The 17,227-nt window shown below is 39.6% G+C and overlaps 1 protein-coding gene across 1 annotated transcript; it reads right to left on the bottom strand.

The window, feature by feature from the left end:
- Positions 1-7,370: 7,370 nt before the first annotated feature.
- On the bottom strand, positions 7,371-16,599 carry mtpap (mitochondrial poly(A) polymerase). The gene is made up of 9 exons (XM_008307396.3): positions 16,428-16,599; positions 15,802-15,974; positions 15,453-15,680; positions 15,111-15,335; positions 14,324-14,535; positions 12,668-12,894; positions 10,404-10,496; positions 10,253-10,326; positions 7,371-8,471 (listed from the first exon to the last, which is right to left on the bottom strand). The coding sequence occupies exons 1-9, from the start codon at positions 16,570-16,572 to the stop codon at positions 8,157-8,159; spliced, it is 1,692 nt and encodes a 563-aa protein (XP_008305618.2). The 5' UTR covers positions 16,573-16,599; the 3' UTR covers positions 7,371-8,156.
- Positions 16,600-17,227: the final 628 nt, after the last annotated feature.

Consider the following 17,227-nt stretch of genomic DNA (forward strand, 5'->3'; position numbering starts at 1 on the left):
GATAGATAGATAGATAGATAGATAGATAGATAGATAGATAGATAGATAAATAGATAGATAGATAGATAGATAGATAGATAGATAGATAGATAGATAGATAGATAGATAACAACATTGTGATAACTGAACTTTTCCTCAGTTTTCCGGTGACGGTGCCTAAATTCTGTTCTCCAGGAGCTAATTGTGCACATCTGGATGAATTCATGTGACACGGCAGGGGTGTAGCTGAGCACTGGGTCACACTGACTATATTTTGACACAATAGTGATCTATGTGTGCCGGCCAACAGAGCCACTCGGCGCTAAAGCAAAAACACAGAGCAGCTTTTGTGGCTTCCACCCTCACAACGCTATTGTCCTGAAACAAGCCCACCAACTTAAGTGTTTGCTTCCGCCTCTTCGCTGCAATTTCACCACCTTCCAGGGAACAAAAGTTATGATTTTGCTTTCCAGAGCCAAACGTTTAGCGATAGCCAAAACATTAGTGATATATTCGAGTGATACATCCAAATATTCTACCGTCCAACGTCAGTCATCGTTACACTATGACAGTTTATATCAGGGGTGTCAAAAATACGGTTCGCGGGCCAAAACCAGCCCGCTAGGGTGTTCAATCCGGCCTCCTGAATTTTGAAAATAAACAAACAGGTATAGGGATTTTTTTTTTAAATTATATTTCACTGAATATAAATAATAAAAATAAATATCTAATATACTTGTACTTATTTGCATGAAAACAAAGGGGAAAAATTGACTTGCTATTTATAGTAAATTAGGTTATGATTGTACTGGTCCGGCTCATTTGGCATCTCATTAGGTTGTTTGCGGCCCGTGAACCAAAATGAGTTTTGACACCGCTGGTTTATATTATCCAGTGGAGGCTTCAGCTTCCTGTCAGATGCTTGATAAATTAAAAATGTAATTGATAATGATTGATCATGACTAATCCACAGCTTCCCCTGTTTTGTTTTTTTACCACAAATTGGCAAGGAACCAACTTCATTGACAATGATTTTCTACATAAAAATGAAAAAAAAAATGAAAAAAACAACAACAAAAAACGTAATAAAGTTACATTAAGTCCTCCAATAACACTATGAGATTAATATCAGTTTTAATTCTACAATATTCAAATGAGTGCCATGCCAAAGCCATTTGTGGCCTTTAAGTTGTTAAATTCCTCTATGTCGGGGTATCAAATATATGGCCTGCGAGCCAAAACCGGCCCAGTATGTGAGTTAAATCTGGCCCGCTTGATGAATTTTCAAAAAAATATACAAACTCACTATGTCCATGACATGATTCATAAAATTATTTTATGACATACAAAAAATCATAAAATTATTGTTTCTGAAAAACAGAGATGTATCTAACATATTGGTACTTCTTTGCATGAAAACAAAAGAGAAAAACATGGATTATAGCTATTTATAGGTGATTGGGCTCGTACAGATTCGGCCCATTTGACATCTACTTAGGTCGTATGCAGACCCTGGGCCAAACTGAGTTTGACACCCCTGCTCTAGGTTCTCCGGTCATTGATTCTAACAGCAGCTAGTTGGGTGGTTTGAACAAGTTTCTCTCTGTATGGCACTGGCAGCGTTTGTTTGTTTTCAGTCTGTCTTGTTAAATTTCCTCCGGTCGTTCTAAACGCACCGATTTGCATCTTGTACTCTACGAAATACAGTGAAACTGGAGGGGGGGCCTCTAGTATTTCAGGAATTCGTCAGCCACCTACAAGTGACATCTGAAATTAATTGTGCGTGGAGGAGTGGAGCAGGAAAAAAATGTTTTCCGTCGAAGTGAAACATGTGGAGGTTGCGGCCTATACTGCGCAGCAATCACTGAAGGAAAACAATCTTTGTTACACTGAGGGGAAATGAAATTCTGTGGCTTTGATTGGAAAAATAATAGGAAAAAAAAGAGAGAGAAAGAGAGAAGGTCCCTCTTTCTGATTATGAAAACAGGCCCTCGGAATTGTTTCTGAAATGAATGCCATTACACTTCGTCTGAGTGAATATGAGCCAAAGCAATTCAAACAGAGAAAAAGGAATGACCTGAAAATATGACACGACAATAAACTGTACCTGTACTTTTGATTTGTTTTTGTGTTCTTTTTTAAAAAAAAAAAAATCTGAACATGAAATCTTTTATATGCTGGAATGCATTGCATCATTTCTGAATTTGAGTTGTGCTTTTTTTTTTTCCAGGAAGTCAAGTCAAGTGTCAAATATCTTTAACAGGAAGAGTAGGAGGAGTAAATATTTAAGGTATGCACAAAAAAACAAAAGGTGACGCACGCCACCTTCGAGGATGCCCCTGAAGTAGGGATGACCTTGATCTAATACTGAGGAACGGCACTGCTCCGATATTTAAAAACAAAATGCAGTAACAAACAACAAATAACATAACTATAGCCCGGACAATCCGATACCTAAGCTCAAATGTTCTACTTAACTTTTCGCAACATGTTGTAAACAGGGATACTATGGCCCATTGTTTCCCAAAGACTGGGTCACGACCCTCAGGTGGGATGCAAGAGATTTTTTTGGGGGTCATTGCATCTGCTGTCTGCATCCAACCTTAAACTTTTTTGGAAATAGTGTATAATAATTATAGCCTATGTTGAAAAGAAAAGGGCTTCATTTAAGGTCCAAATAGGCTACTTATGGAACCCTTTTTTGCTGGTTCAAATACTGATTTTTGTTGTTTAAAACTTGAGCAATACCAATTGTTCAGATATCACTCGATCAACAATAAAACATCCTCATTTATGTTCAATAATGCTCAAGTACGCCTTTATTTTGTGGTTTATGAATAATGGTCCCCTGCTATAGCCTCAGCCTTTATTTTGTGATTTATGAATAATGGTCCCCAGAAAAAACTGCTATAGCCTCGGCAACGAAAGCCTGCGGCATGCCGGAGGAAAGAAGAAGGTATCGTATTAATATTGGTATTAGAAGTTAGAAGGTATCGTATTAATATTGGTATTACAGTTTGGGTATTAAACATGAAAAAGTTGTATCTATGCATTCCTTTTCTGAATTCAACAAACAGTCATCTACTTATCTGCCAAACATGGTACAAAGTTTTTCCCGCCGCCCAATCTAGGAATGAACTAGTTATTAGCCTGTTTAAGGATTCTATTCGTGGAAAAAAAAAATTGGAATGCAACAGTGCATGTTTTCTGTCTGCTGTCTTGCTGCTATCAGGCGATAATTTAATTCCATTATCTCTGATTTTTTTTTATATTCCTGTTACTGACAAAGAGCCAATCATAGCACAGAGTCAAAAACTTCAGATGACGTGACCCTTTAGCACTGCAGCAACTCGCAACACCACATGGAGGCACAAGGTGTGCTATTGTTGTTCATTAAACTCTCTCTGCATCTTGCAACAACACACTTCATCGGTTTCAATTTGAAATGAAACTGTTACAAATATAAAAAGAACGTATTACGCAGTGTCGTCTGCAAAGAAAATCACCCGGGCAAAACCTAAAATGTATCCCTTACTAGTAAAAAAAAACAACATTTATCACACAGTCTTAACAGCCGAAACCCAAGTGTGAACTTGAAACAACCCCAGTGTGTCCGTACGAGTGTGTATTTTCTCGGGCCAGTTGTGTCCAGTGGAAGAAGCCAAGGCCGCAGATGACGCGAAAGGCCCCCACTCGGCTGATAAGAGCCTGTGGTGTACGCTGTAGATTACGGTCTTATAGAAAAAGGAAAGGAGAAATCTGACTCACGAGGATGAGAAGAACAAGGGTTGTTTCTAATCAACCCTGCAGCACATGACCAACATTATTATCTCTGCTGCCCCAGCTCTGAATCCTCAGCCCCCCTCTGCACTCCCACAACCTTGGAACAGCCTTGTCTACAGTGTATCCTCCTTGAGGGGCTGCCCGCAGTCCTACGCTCTGCATCCTACGGTGGATGTTGCTCATTTGTTCACGTCTGATGACTAAGGATTACATCGATAGTACATTCCAAGGTCCTATATTATTTACACGTATTTCATGTTCTCACAAATTCATGTTGACGTCTCGTCAACGAGAGCGAAACAAAAGCCGAATCCGAAGTCGATGCAAGATATTCCCGAGCTGTGCCGAGCTGTGTATATATATATATACATATATATATATACACATATATATGTGTGTATATGTATATATATATATACACACATATATATATATATATGTATATATGTTCTCCCTTCAATTCCATATTACATGATAAATATATTTTTATATGTATATATATTATACAGCTGTTTTAATTGTTTCAGTGTGTAAAGAAGCAGTGTTGTTCAGACCCTCTACACTTCTGACACTGTACTGTAGTGTTTCACTTGACAACCCTCTGTGCCAGGCTTCCATTTACACTTCAACGCATCCTACCCTGAAACAATGCTGCTGTTGGTGGGTACAGAGCGTCTCGGGCATTCCCATGCTCAGAGACACATTGCCTACATTTTCTGAGTCGGTCGCCAACAGTTGACCTCATGTTTCCATTGTGGAGAGATGTGGAGACACAGATAGGAGCTGCAGTGTTTCACATGGGTCACTTGATTGGGGAGGCTTTCAGCCACAACGGTTTTTAACTCAGTTCACACCTTTGCAGACGCACTGCAGAAACTCCGCAGGCACAGATACACACAGTGATAACCTCCGAGGACTTGACGTGCAGCAGATGCATTCCAGGGCTCTCCCACCAGCTCTCCACACATCCTATGAAAGGGCTGATGACTGAGGAGCCTGCAGTCACAACCGAGAGGGGACGCTTGTCCCTCAGCTGAGGAAACCAGTGTGCGGACGTCTCACAATATTGCCGGGACAATTCGTGGAACTGTGAGAGGAAGCGTTTTGGAGATTACTTTTAACTACATAGCCTAAAGGGCTTTGTGGCGTCTAAGGAAAGCAGAAGTTGTTGACGATCGGACGACCTGATAAAACAACTTCTGAAAATGTTCCAACTGATAAGGTCTCAGCATCAAAAGCGAAAAAATGCAGTTCAATGACGGTAAAAGCAAATGTAGCAAACGTACAGTCACAGATTTGAAACAACCGCTTCTAACAGTTCCTTAACATTTCTGCTGTTTTTCAAGTCCTCAATTCTTTTTTTTCAGATGAGCTCCAAGAGCCAAGAAAAAAACAAAAAAGGGACGGCAACATAAACGCAAGCAATTGCAGCACTCAACCTCTGGGCTTCCTGTCAACAGGTCAATCCATCATGGACTTTTTAGCAGTCACACTAATAAATCAGAGCCGACCGTGTGCCGCCTGCAAACACCCTGGAGGAAGGTCACTGCTGGGCAGGCTACCCAAACATAACCTTGTCACTTTGCAGTTTTAAGAGCCCCATAACTGCGAGACAATCACATAAAAACTTGACTTAGCAGCAGTCAGGATGAGCTGAGGGAAAAATATGATTGACCTTGACACTGACTTGTGGCTAGCTTCTGGGAGGTGGCCGCAGTTTCCCTATCTCCACAAAATGGTCACATAAACTGCCAATAAAGTGTCAGAAAGAAAAAAGAAAAAAAAAAGCTCCACGACGCATTCCAAACTACCGGATACAAATAGGACCATGCACAGTGCTGACATTTAACTCTTTGAAATGAACCATACAAAACCCAAAGGGGGGCCTCTCTGATCCATTTCCCTTGAGGTGTTGATTTCCCCACCCAGTGCTTCTCTAACCGCCTCGTTTCGTAAGCACTCTGTCGCTCCACTAACAGCACGCATCATCAGTCAGAAACGCAGTGAAAGGAAATAAACAAACCCTTACGTATCTGGCAGATTGCTGTCACTCAGAAAAAGGAAAGGAAAATGGGGGGTGGGGGGAGGGCAGGTGGGAGGGGGGGTTTGACCTGGATAGAGCGCACACCTCCCCGATGGGCACAGTAAATTCAAATAAAGGAGCTGGAGAAGTCAGGGCCAGGGGGTGAAGTTGAAAGCCACTTGGCTTTGAGGCAGTTATGGCCTCTCACTCCTTTTCCCTCCCTTTCATGCTGATCTCCCATGGTATATAGGGTGAACTGGTAATGGGAGGGAGAGGCAGTTAAAAGTCTTGACCTCCCCGTTGCAATAAGCCGAAAAACAGCTGTGCGCACACTCCCTGTTCCTCAAACACAATCCCATGGGTGTGAAACACATGAAAAAAGAAGAAAGAAACACAGGCTATGAACCTGCACACTCACCCCACAATCTGCCTCCACCCACCACACATATATATCGCAAACTGTACGCTTACATTACATAACATTTGAGAAAAAGAAATGGCACATTTTCTTAGCAGCTTGTGTCACATTTTGACCAATATGATCAACAGAAAACTAAACATTCCTCATTAAAGGCGGCCCTGACTCATTATATAATTCTGTGGCAAAACAGCTAAATTTATATACTATATATATATAAATATATATATGTTTATATATATATATTGTCCTCAATATATATAATACAGTATATATTATATATTGTATAGTGTCCTTGACCTACGTCAGACTCCCGTTCCTATGGCGCAAAATTACATGGCCGCATGTCGGAATTCACGTAATGTACATAATTATCTATGTCACTAACCTGTGCTAACACAGTGGTAACATCATAATTTAGTCCAATTAACCATAACCATATCACCACAATAAGGGCAAAAAGTTCCCCCCCCAAAAAAAAAAAATAACGGAAGAAAGCAAATGTAGCACAGTCCAACGTGTGGAGTAAAACTTGGGAGCGTAAACAAAGCCTTGTGACGGTTGACAAGTTTTAACGCTGTACGTCGGAATGATAGAACGATAATAAACGTATGGGAAATTGGGATGTAACCATGAAACGCTGTAGGTCGAGGACGTCGTAAACCAAGGACCTCCTGTGTATGTGTATATATATATATATACCTATATTTACATATATATATTTATATATATATACAACTATATTTACATATATATACCTATATTTACATATGTATATATATACACCTATATATAGTCGCTATGAAAAATCCACTCTACCCTGACCACCACCTCCATGTGTGTTCCACCTGGCAGTGCATTCGTGCTTTGATTTTATAACCTGATTTTGTTATTTCATGGCTGTTATTTAACATCTTACTTAAATCTATACATTTATCAATGTGTTGGTTTTTTTTTTTTAGATTACGTTGTACCAAAAGCTGTTTGAGTAAGAGTGCCATATTAAACTTGCACCGAAGAAATGTTGACGTTTAGTACAACTACTACGAGAGGAGGAATCCCTGTATCTAAAGATATAGTTGGATATACAGTAGTCCAAAGATATAGGGCAAAATATTTTTATAACTATTTAAAATCAATAATTTAAAAAAAACTGTACTCATTATGTGACTCAAAAACATTACTTTAGTGCAGATGAGAGACAGCGAAGATGTCGGACAAAGGATGCCGGGGAACGGACCAAAAGAGAAGAGAGGTTTTATGGATGTGGTAATAGAGGACATGGGGATTATTGGTGTAACAGTAGATTAGGCAGGAAATAGGGTGAAATGGAGGCAGATGATCCTCTCACTGACCCCCCCGGCTGCAGCAGCTGAATGAATTCGAACATTTTTCATTGTCCAGCAGGTCAAATAAGAATGTTGATCAATGGGCCACCAACAAGGTGTAGTAGTATTTGAAGAGGTGTTTAGTTAAAGTAGATGTGGTGTGCATAAAGTTGTTTCCTCAGTTACTGGTATTAAAACTAACGTCTCACAACATGTATATACTGTATATCTATATACAGTATATTTATGTATACATATATGTACATATATATAGTTCTTCAATTTTGTATTTTTAATGACACTGATTTGATATAAAATGAAAATCAGCTACAGTTTTTTTTATATCAACATCTGGTTTGACTCATTATTGTAACTTCCACAGAGTCCGATTCTTCAGTGAAGTCACTAACCACTCCCTGATTATAGGGTCCCTTGTACTGTATGTTCAAAGCAGCCGCTGTATCACACTCTAGTGTTCATGTTGGGAACTACAGCCCAAATCATATAGAAACGCCAGTTCACTTGATATAAACATGTTGTGAAGATGACCGCCTGACGGTTTTGGTTGTTTGTTTTTTTTTTAGATTCCAGGAAGTGTCTCTGCTCCATCCACGGCTCTTTTATTCTACTTCAACGATTCGACCCAGCTCTTCAACGTCTGACGAACAGGTCCTTGGCTCGTCCTTGTGCGTCTTTTGATTGCTGCAATCTGTGAGGGCTGAAGGAGAGTGGCTAGTCCCCAGGGTTGGGGGCCGCCACTGCCACTGAGGCTGCTCGGTGATTTGTCATGGGCATGCTGAAGGAGCCAGGCGCTCTCCCGACACAGGGACACGAAGCGCTCGAGTTGCGACGCATTGACATTCTTGGCGACATTTAGCGATATTTCAAACGGGTTCTGGATGTGCAGCGGAGAGACTTCTGGTTTGTTCTGCTCTTTGCCCTGGAGAAAAAGATGAGAACATTTTGGCAGGCATAATTAAGTGTTAGTTATGGCTATGTATCCAGTTGGTGAGAGTTTTAGTTCTCTGCTACTGTAACTGGGACATTCTCATCTCTCCTGTTGGCAGAGGAGGAGACAGACTCTGGAGGGAAGGCATTTTAGAAAGTTTAAAAAAAAAATTACCATGCAAATTGCATTGCATTTGCTCTATTTGTGTATTTATGTCCCATGGGTGTGACCATCTAACGGACCATGAATGTAAGGGTCGCAGAAAAGTCAAGAACCTTTCCTCCTATTTTGCATCGTCATGCTGTACCCTACTTCATGTCTGACAGGTAATAGAGCGGAAGGGATGAGGCGATGGAGCGGTGGGGGTCGGGAAAGACACAGGATGGCCACATAAAGCCATCATTCACAGATATAGAGAGGACCGGAGAATTGTAGTGCCGTAAAAGAGATTTATGGCTGTTGCTGTGCTGGTGAAAAGCCTACAGGCATTGGTCACGGCCACGGTCTACCTGTGGGCTTGTTCCGCTGTGTCAAACTTGATATTAGTTTCATATATTAGCCTGCGGGCTTTCGCTTTCTCAGTGGCATCAATTCATTAAATTGCCAGAACGAGCAATGTACTTGCAACTCGTATACTGTGCCGGCTAAGCATGAAAGCTTCTTTATCATTAAAATGGCGAGAGAGGAGAAAAAGCAGTTGTTGACAAGGCTGTAATTCATTCCCACAGATTTCCAAATGCAGGCTTATTATCTGCCCTTTACATGCGCCGTGAATTCTCCACTTAGTAGAAATTTGTTTACAAACCATTTTGTTTATCGCCATTTTTTCATTTAGTAACATATATTATATATTTTATAAATACAATTTTATATATGTTATTGCTCCATTGCTGAAAGGCAGAGGTGTTACACACACAAATATGAGAGATCATCAGCTGTGCAATGTGAAATGATCAAAGTTCACTTAATTGGTCAAAAACTATTAGTTACTACTATTTACTGCAGATTACAGGAGGTCCTCAACTTATGTCAGAGTTCCATTCTCATGGCGTAACGGAACTCGGTTTTCGTCGTAGGAACTCACATGTTGTACATAAGTATCCATGTCACTCCCCTACACACACACACACATATTTATATATATATATACATATATATACACATTTGTGTAATATATATATATATATATATATATATATACACATATATATGCATATATATAAGTACCAGTCACTCCTCTACACACACGTATATTTAGATGTACTGTATATATATATATATTTAGTTCTTTTTTTTAAACGCAGATATACATATGTATGTATATACATGTATATATGTGTGTAAAAAAAATATATACATAAATACACAGTGTAAAATATATATATATTTATACATATATACATATATAAGTACCGTCACTCCTCTACACACACGTATATTTAGATATACTGTATATATATATATATTTAGTTATTTTTTTACACGCAGATATACATATATGTATGTATATATCTGTGTGTAAAAAATATATATATACATATATACACACATAAGTACCCATACACACACACATACTGTATATATTTATTTAGATAAACATATATTTATTTTGTTTTGTGATATGTAATTATTTGCAAGTTCCGACTTACGGCAAATATTCAGGTTGCCACTAGGAACCGAGCGCAGACATTATTAATCTTAAAAGCACATAAAAAGTCAACACCGTTCAACTGCTACAATTGAATACGGCTATACGTAAAAGTAACACATACCTTCCTGATGTTTATGGACATGTTGGTATAAGAAAACGTGCCGTAGAACTCAAAGAATTCACCTAGCAGATTCTCTGAAATAAGGAAAACGCATGTTGCGTTAACATGTGTTGGGTTGATCGCAAAACTGCAGTCATTCGGTTGTGCTTACCCATCGTTTCTGTGTTCCCCTTGAGCTGGATCTTGCTGGGGATGCTGACGAACGTGCAGTCATTTCCTTCAATATTACATTTGTCCTCGGGATCTTTTGGAACGGAAGTGTAGAAACAAATGAAACGACTGTACGTGCACGCCCCTTGCCGTAAACAAGACATAAATTGATGGTAGTGCTCATTCATGGAGCGAGACAGAGAGGGGAGGGAGGGAAAAGCAATGCATAGACACAGAATATCAATATCGTTGATATAAAATTGCCCTGGTGGTTCAGGTGTCCACCAGTGTCCTTGTTAGGCCTGGGACAATAATCAATAAATCCATTGATTGCACAATAAAAGAAAATTATGTCAATAATTTTGCCGGCCTCAATATATTTCCATGTGTTTGTTTACTTTCCACTTTCACCTCCAAACTGGCTGCATGACAAAAGGGTTCACTCTGTGCATCGGTCTCAGCACGTGGGCACGTTTGTTCCACAGCGAAATGAGCAAAGTGACCCCTCTTGTCAGTCATCCACATTATACATGGAACAGCGTAAAATGGTGTGGTGGTGTGGCGTCATTTGCCACATCGCGAAATATATACTGTGTATATCTCAACGGTATCCACAGGAAAAAGGAGGGGCATTTATCGACCTATATGTATGTACATCGGAAATCTAAGAATCTTAAAAAAAAATACTCATGAGAAATAAAGGTTTACTGCATTTGAAAGTACTTGTATTTTTGTACTTGCATTTGTACTATGATATGTTATCATTACATTTGTGGTTAATCTGGTCTCACACTTAATCTGGACCTCTGTTTTACCCATCACCAGCAGGGGGCAGCTCAATCGCCCGGGGTGCAGTGTGGGGATGCCATGCTAAGTGCACCTCAGTGGTAACTTGGCAGTTTGTGGATCTGAACCTGAAACATTCGGGACTCTGAAGTCTGCTTCCTTAATCACCATGCCACCACTAACCCTAACCCTAATATTGTTTATCAGCGATAATTTGTGGGACATTATATTGTCCCGCGGAAATTTGTCATCATCACAGGCATAGTCTTTTCAGTGTCCTCCCAGTCCTTTCATATTTCCTGTATATTTATATAAAATATAAATATTTATATTTATATAAATTTTATATATATATATTTATATATATATTTATCTATATTTTATATATTTACTTTATATTTATATATATTTCATAGTCCTTTCATATTTCATATATATATTTATATATATTTCATAGTCCTTTCATATTTCATATTCCTCCCAGTCCTTTCAGCCTGGGAGGAACAGAGACACCAACCTTCACTGAGTGTCCTGTAAGCTCTCTGTGTTATAGAATCCCTACTAAATGGTCAGCCAAAGAGGGAGGGGGTGGGCGGTGCAGAGAGGAGCATAGGGTCGATTGGTTGTGGAAGGCAATTATCAGCCAGTCAGGGTAAGAAAGAGGAAGGGAAGGAAGAGTCACAGGGTAAGGGAGGAGCTCAAGCAGACTCACAGCCAAGCCGTGGTGTGGATGGTTATACTATAACGAACACGCAGCTCCGAAAGTATCCGAAAGATACCCATACTAGACGTGGCTCAATCCAATACTCAGGATCAGTATCAGTCAGATATTGATCAAACTTTTAGAATCGAACACAGAAAAAAAAAACCCCAACTACAGCCCATCTGACATGATACCTAAACCGAACTATTAAATCATTAACTAGCGATGGCAATATTAGCATCACTAGCTAATTTTGCTAAGAATCATTATCTGTTTATAACATGGTGCCTGGGATTAACCCAGATGATGTGACTTTGAAATAGTTTTGAAGTGAAAGTGATTTATTGTCATTGTGACACAGCACACCACTGCACACAATGAAATTCGTCCTTTGCCTTTTTACCCAAATTTTTTTTTTTTTACCTTTTTACCCAAACGTTTTACCCAAACAGCTGCAAATATCGGAATCGGAAATTAAGTGTTTGGACAATATCAGCATATCGGGTATCGGCAAAAGGTTAACTCTCAAAAAGCTTTAATGCTAACAACTTATTATTTATTTTTATTATTATTTGGGATTCTTACACTTTTCGTGTACTTGTTGCTGTATATGTATGGCTTATGTATGTAAAAGGAGAAATAATGATCTGCTTTTACGAACTTTTAAAAATTTACCGATACCGATAATAGCAGGTGCAAAAACACAAGGCTGAAGACCCTCCAGCACAGCCCCTGATTTTTGTGATGCCAAAGTAAATAATTGTGTCAGGCAGTACCTGCAAGGTCTCTGAGCTGGTCCAGTGTAGGGATGATGGGTGGGCTCCTCTTCTGCAGGAAGAACAGCACCATCATTGTAAGGGAGAAGTTAGTGATCCACGCCCCCGGTATTTTACTGGTGATTCCATGCGTTCTGGCCCAGCAGCGCACGGTGAACACGAGCTGGCGCACACGTGGATCCAGCTCACTGTAGAGATGTAGCAACTCTGTGCTCTTCATCGCCACCCTGCGGAACACATTGGAAGCTGATACAGTGGAACCTCAGTTTTCGAACTTTGAAATACCGATGTCGACCAACTGCTTTTAGTTTATCCAAATCAGTAGCAACTTTTCCACTTCTTCTAATGTCTGAGATCTTTGCTTTGTGATCACAGTCACTTCTTTGGCAACCTTAGCTTCTTTTATTGCTTCCTTGTTCTTAATGATGGTACAAAAATCGACAACTTTGCTAAGCCATACTGTAAAGCCAGATCAGTAACCGAGTTATGGTACAACAAACGGGACAATTTTTAGTTCCGAATTTTTGTTCGACAACCGATTTCTTCAAAAACGGAGACGTTGGACAACCGAGGTTCCACTGTACTCCATTTTTTTTTAGGAATTTTTACGATGGATTTTTAAATGCAGAGCGGACGAATATGTCAGCACGCAGTGCTACATGTCGAAGATGACTTTGTTTACATTCACCGTTTGTGCTACATTCTCTCTTTCTTTTTAGATGTTTTTTTGGGAGCTTTTTGCCCTTCATTTGGCAAGTTTCCTCTATAATAACTTAAGCGAGATATTGATTGATGGTGACATTATTAAACATGTATGCTAACTTTTTCCCATAGGTCTCTGGTCCAGGTAAAGGTTAAAAAAAATACTAAGATTGAATTAGATTGTGTTTTTAGTTCAATCTTTGTGTCGTTGACGACAAATGAGAAGACTGATTTTTATTGATGTGGTATTATAACATTAGTGGTCAGCCACTTGAACTAAAGTCAAGATATTACAACATAGTATTAGGGCCTTTCCATGTAAGAACGTACAAAGGCCACTGGGTTACAAATACGGCTCTGGTACTTTTCAGTGCAAAAACATGCCTTTGGTGAAATTGCTCAACATTACTGTAAGTTTCGTTGGAGTTGAGTTGAGTTGAGTTAAACGAAACATACAATAATAACCAGCAGAGAGCGATCTTCAGCAACATGTGACTCACTCTCAAGAGTTCAGCTCTCTTACTTCCTCTCTACTATCCTCAAACAGAAACTGGCAAGTGTTGAGCTTCAATAACCTCAGATCACCAAAGGAGCCACCCACCCCTTCCCTTGCCACACACGCACATCGCACCCACAACAATTTTCTCAGAAACTGTGGTGGTTTTCTGTACGTTAGCAGCTGTGTACAGACTTGCGTTACCATCAGTAGACCACAGACTGTTTTAGGTTTGAATAGAAGGAAGTGAAATGCAAACAAGCCTACTCTGCGGTGCTCCTTTGAAATTACTGTTGGGCAGCAGCCGTTGCAGCACGTCAGTTCGAGGGTTCAGTTTCTGTTCGGGTGTTTTGCGATTTGCAGTGGCATTGGGGAAAACTGGGTTTTTTTTGGCAAACAAGAAAATCCATGTCGCATTTTAACACAGTGTAAAAGTATCAGTGAGTTCAGTGAAATACCTGTTGTTGGCTGTGAGGTCACACTGAAGACCAGACGGTTGATGGTTGAAACGGACTAGAGGGCATCGGGCATTGAGGATTTTCTGCACCCCTTCGCAGCCAGGCCCAAACTGGATCAAACACTCTCCAATGACAGACAAAATGCTCTGGGTGACGCGGCGCTCAGTGTTCACCATCTTCATCTGGTACTCGAGGGAAAGACCTAATTTAGGCTGTGGAAAAAAAAAGTTTCAAAAGTTTTTTTTCAATCTAAAAATCCTGCATTACATCAGGGCTTCCCAAAATTCAAACAAACAGTATTAGCTTCTGGCCGTGAACCCCCTATTGCAAACCGACAGACAACGCTAGAAAATATGTGAAGAAACATCTACTGTTAGAATGTATTTTCTTACTTTTATTCACTGTTGAATAATTACTACATGTGTATAGCATTAGAAGATTATCAATGATGACGACAAGTATTCTATGCTCCTAATACAAAATCAAATATTGGGATTAAAATGTGTTATTTCACTGGAAAAGGGTTGTGACAAAGACTCAGATGCTTTAATATTTGCACTTCTTTGTTTAGGACACACAACTCTCCTGGATGATGGCGTACAAGCTCTGTTGTTTTCAGTCACAAATATATCTGTGCTGTAACAATCCCACTGCGTAATGTAAGGGAAATATAAACAAACATTTGGTATTTCAATCTGAAATTTCAATGACATATGTACATCAACCCCTTCAATTTCTTCGTTAAAAATGCCCCCAAATTCTCAAAACATACTATGCCAAAAATTACCTGTTTTACTTTTCTTCCACTGATACCATCTAGATCCAAAAACATGTCCAGGTCACAGCCCATCTTCCCAAACCCGTTCACAGAGGAGCCGAAAGGCTTGATGGTGCATTCTGGGAAAAAAGGAGCCGCGACATCCTTAAGCAGAGAGCAGACAAGAAATCGCAGCCTGGTGTTCTCCTCTGTGAGCTGATAGGATTCTGCCAGAGAGGTGATCTGTTGGTCAAACTGAGAGCATAGGAAGTAACAGTTGATGGTTCACATAACTGATACGTACTTAGGGTTTTTATACAGTCAAAGCATTAGCGTTAGCTTTGCATTTCATGGTGCAATGCTCCCCCTTACACTCTTTTCTCTGGACAGTCTCTGTATGAGCTCATTGGTGGACGCAGAGGATTGCGGCTGGAGTTGTATGCTTGACTGCTGGTTAGATATTTTGTCTAGGTTCCTCAGGGAAAGTACTCTCGATTTAAAAGGCACCATTGACTCATGGGAAACACTTGGGATGGAAGCCCTTTCTAGTATCGATGCAACGCCTTCCTTGCTGGAAAACTCGACAACAGCATACACGCCCTGGAACAAAATAAACAGTAATACACAGTGTTTTAACTTAGAAATAAATTCTGGCATGAAAGTAGTTTGTTAGTAATAATAAATAGTTATTGTAAGTACAGCATACAACAAGTTTACTTACAATACTTTCATAGAAGAAGTGTGTCTTGATATCTCCATATTTTAATAGATGCTTGAGGAACCTTTCTTTATTGGTTCTGGAGGGGCAACTGATAAGAACAGATCGCTCTGCTTGCTGTTGTCTCTCCACCTGAACGTCGTACAGTGACTTTCCTCCTTCCTTTTCCTTCTCATCTGAAAAGAAAGAGAAAAAAAACATAACATTGTAATCATATCGGGTTGTATTATGACCATATATTGACAAGCAGTTGGTAAATCATATGATGGTAATGGTAAATTAAAAAAAAGTTAAGCTTAAATGTGACACAGTAATAAATCACTAATAAACCCTCGGGACCTCAAATAAATGTAAAATCACTACTATCGGCAAAACAGACAGAAGTAGAAACTAATTTAATTTCTATCTTTAAAAACATAAAATTCAGGTAGAAGAGTAGCACAGTTGAAATTCACAGACCACTGAAATGTTGCGACAATTTTCTGTAACAGCAAAAATAGGCACATAAAAGAAAAATAATGAAAGATATCTGAATGACGTTGAAGCTACTATATAGCCACTAGCGGCGTGTATCAGAATTAGCACGTTGGCTAAGTTATCGTTCTTATTAGTTAAAGATATATACTAACCATGTTTTACTTTATTAACCGTTTTCATCTGAGCAGCAGCAGCAGTGTGCTGTGTTTTGACACCCCTGCAGAGCAACGTTTCAATCTTGTGAAGTTTATTAAGCAGGCTCATATGTACCCTGCATACCGCAATGGAGGACGCCATAGTTATTTCGATGAAGCCAAAACACGCATGCGCAGTACTTGGTATACGGCAAGCGAGAGGCTCTAGCGCTGTCACGCTCATACGAGAGCAAAACGCGCTACAAAAATAAATATAAATTAATAATAGTTATTATATGACAGTCATTGTGTGTCACCCTGGTGTATTCTGTTTCATGTGATATATACATATGGATTACAATTAAATAATTTAATTTAATTAAGTATATTGTTGTGTGATGCAGAGAACAAAAGTGAACAGTAATAATGTATACTAAAAATAAAAATAATAATAAAAAAAATGTTTAGGCATTTTGGAGAAATTAAATTAAATGTGGTTTTGACCTGTATTCATTGCAGCTGTCATGCCTCTGGGGGGCAGCTACGGAAGGGGGAGTCGGGGAGGAGGAGAGAGGGGAGAGGGGGCTCTTACATAATGCCAAAAAGCTTCTAGCTGCACTGCAGAGCCAGGCATAGCCACCTGAGGCCACGCAGCCCTGCCCGTGACCCAGAAATTTTAGAATGAGCTTTTGGTTCTCTTCATTTGCCTTTTCAGTCACGCTTTCATATGTTATCCCACGAGGCACACTGTGCAGCCTCCTCTAGGCATTTTCTCGTATTATTCTCAAAGCAAAAAGACATCCAAAGCAGGACATAAA

This window comes from Cynoglossus semilaevis, chromosome 3 (genome assembly GCF_000523025.1).
Source record: "Cynoglossus semilaevis isolate Cse_v1.0 chromosome 3, Cse_v1.0, whole genome shotgun sequence".
NCBI lineage: Eukaryota > Metazoa > Chordata > Actinopteri > Pleuronectiformes > Cynoglossidae > Cynoglossus > Cynoglossus semilaevis.

Bases quoted from the DNA above. Each gene is read 5' to 3' on its own strand.
- mtpap (XM_008307396.3), bottom strand. From the start codon at position 16,572: ATGGCGTCCTCCATTGCGGTATGCAGGGTACATATGAGCCTGCTTAAT. The intron at 15,975-16,427 runs GTTAGTATATAT...CTTTCTTTTCAG, and splicing joins GGTTAATAAAGTAAAACATG to ATGAGAAGGAAAAGGAAGGA. The intron at 10,327-10,403 runs GTAAGCACAACC...TCCTTATTTCAG, and splicing joins GGGGAACACAGAAACGATGG to AGAATCTGCTAGGTGAATTC.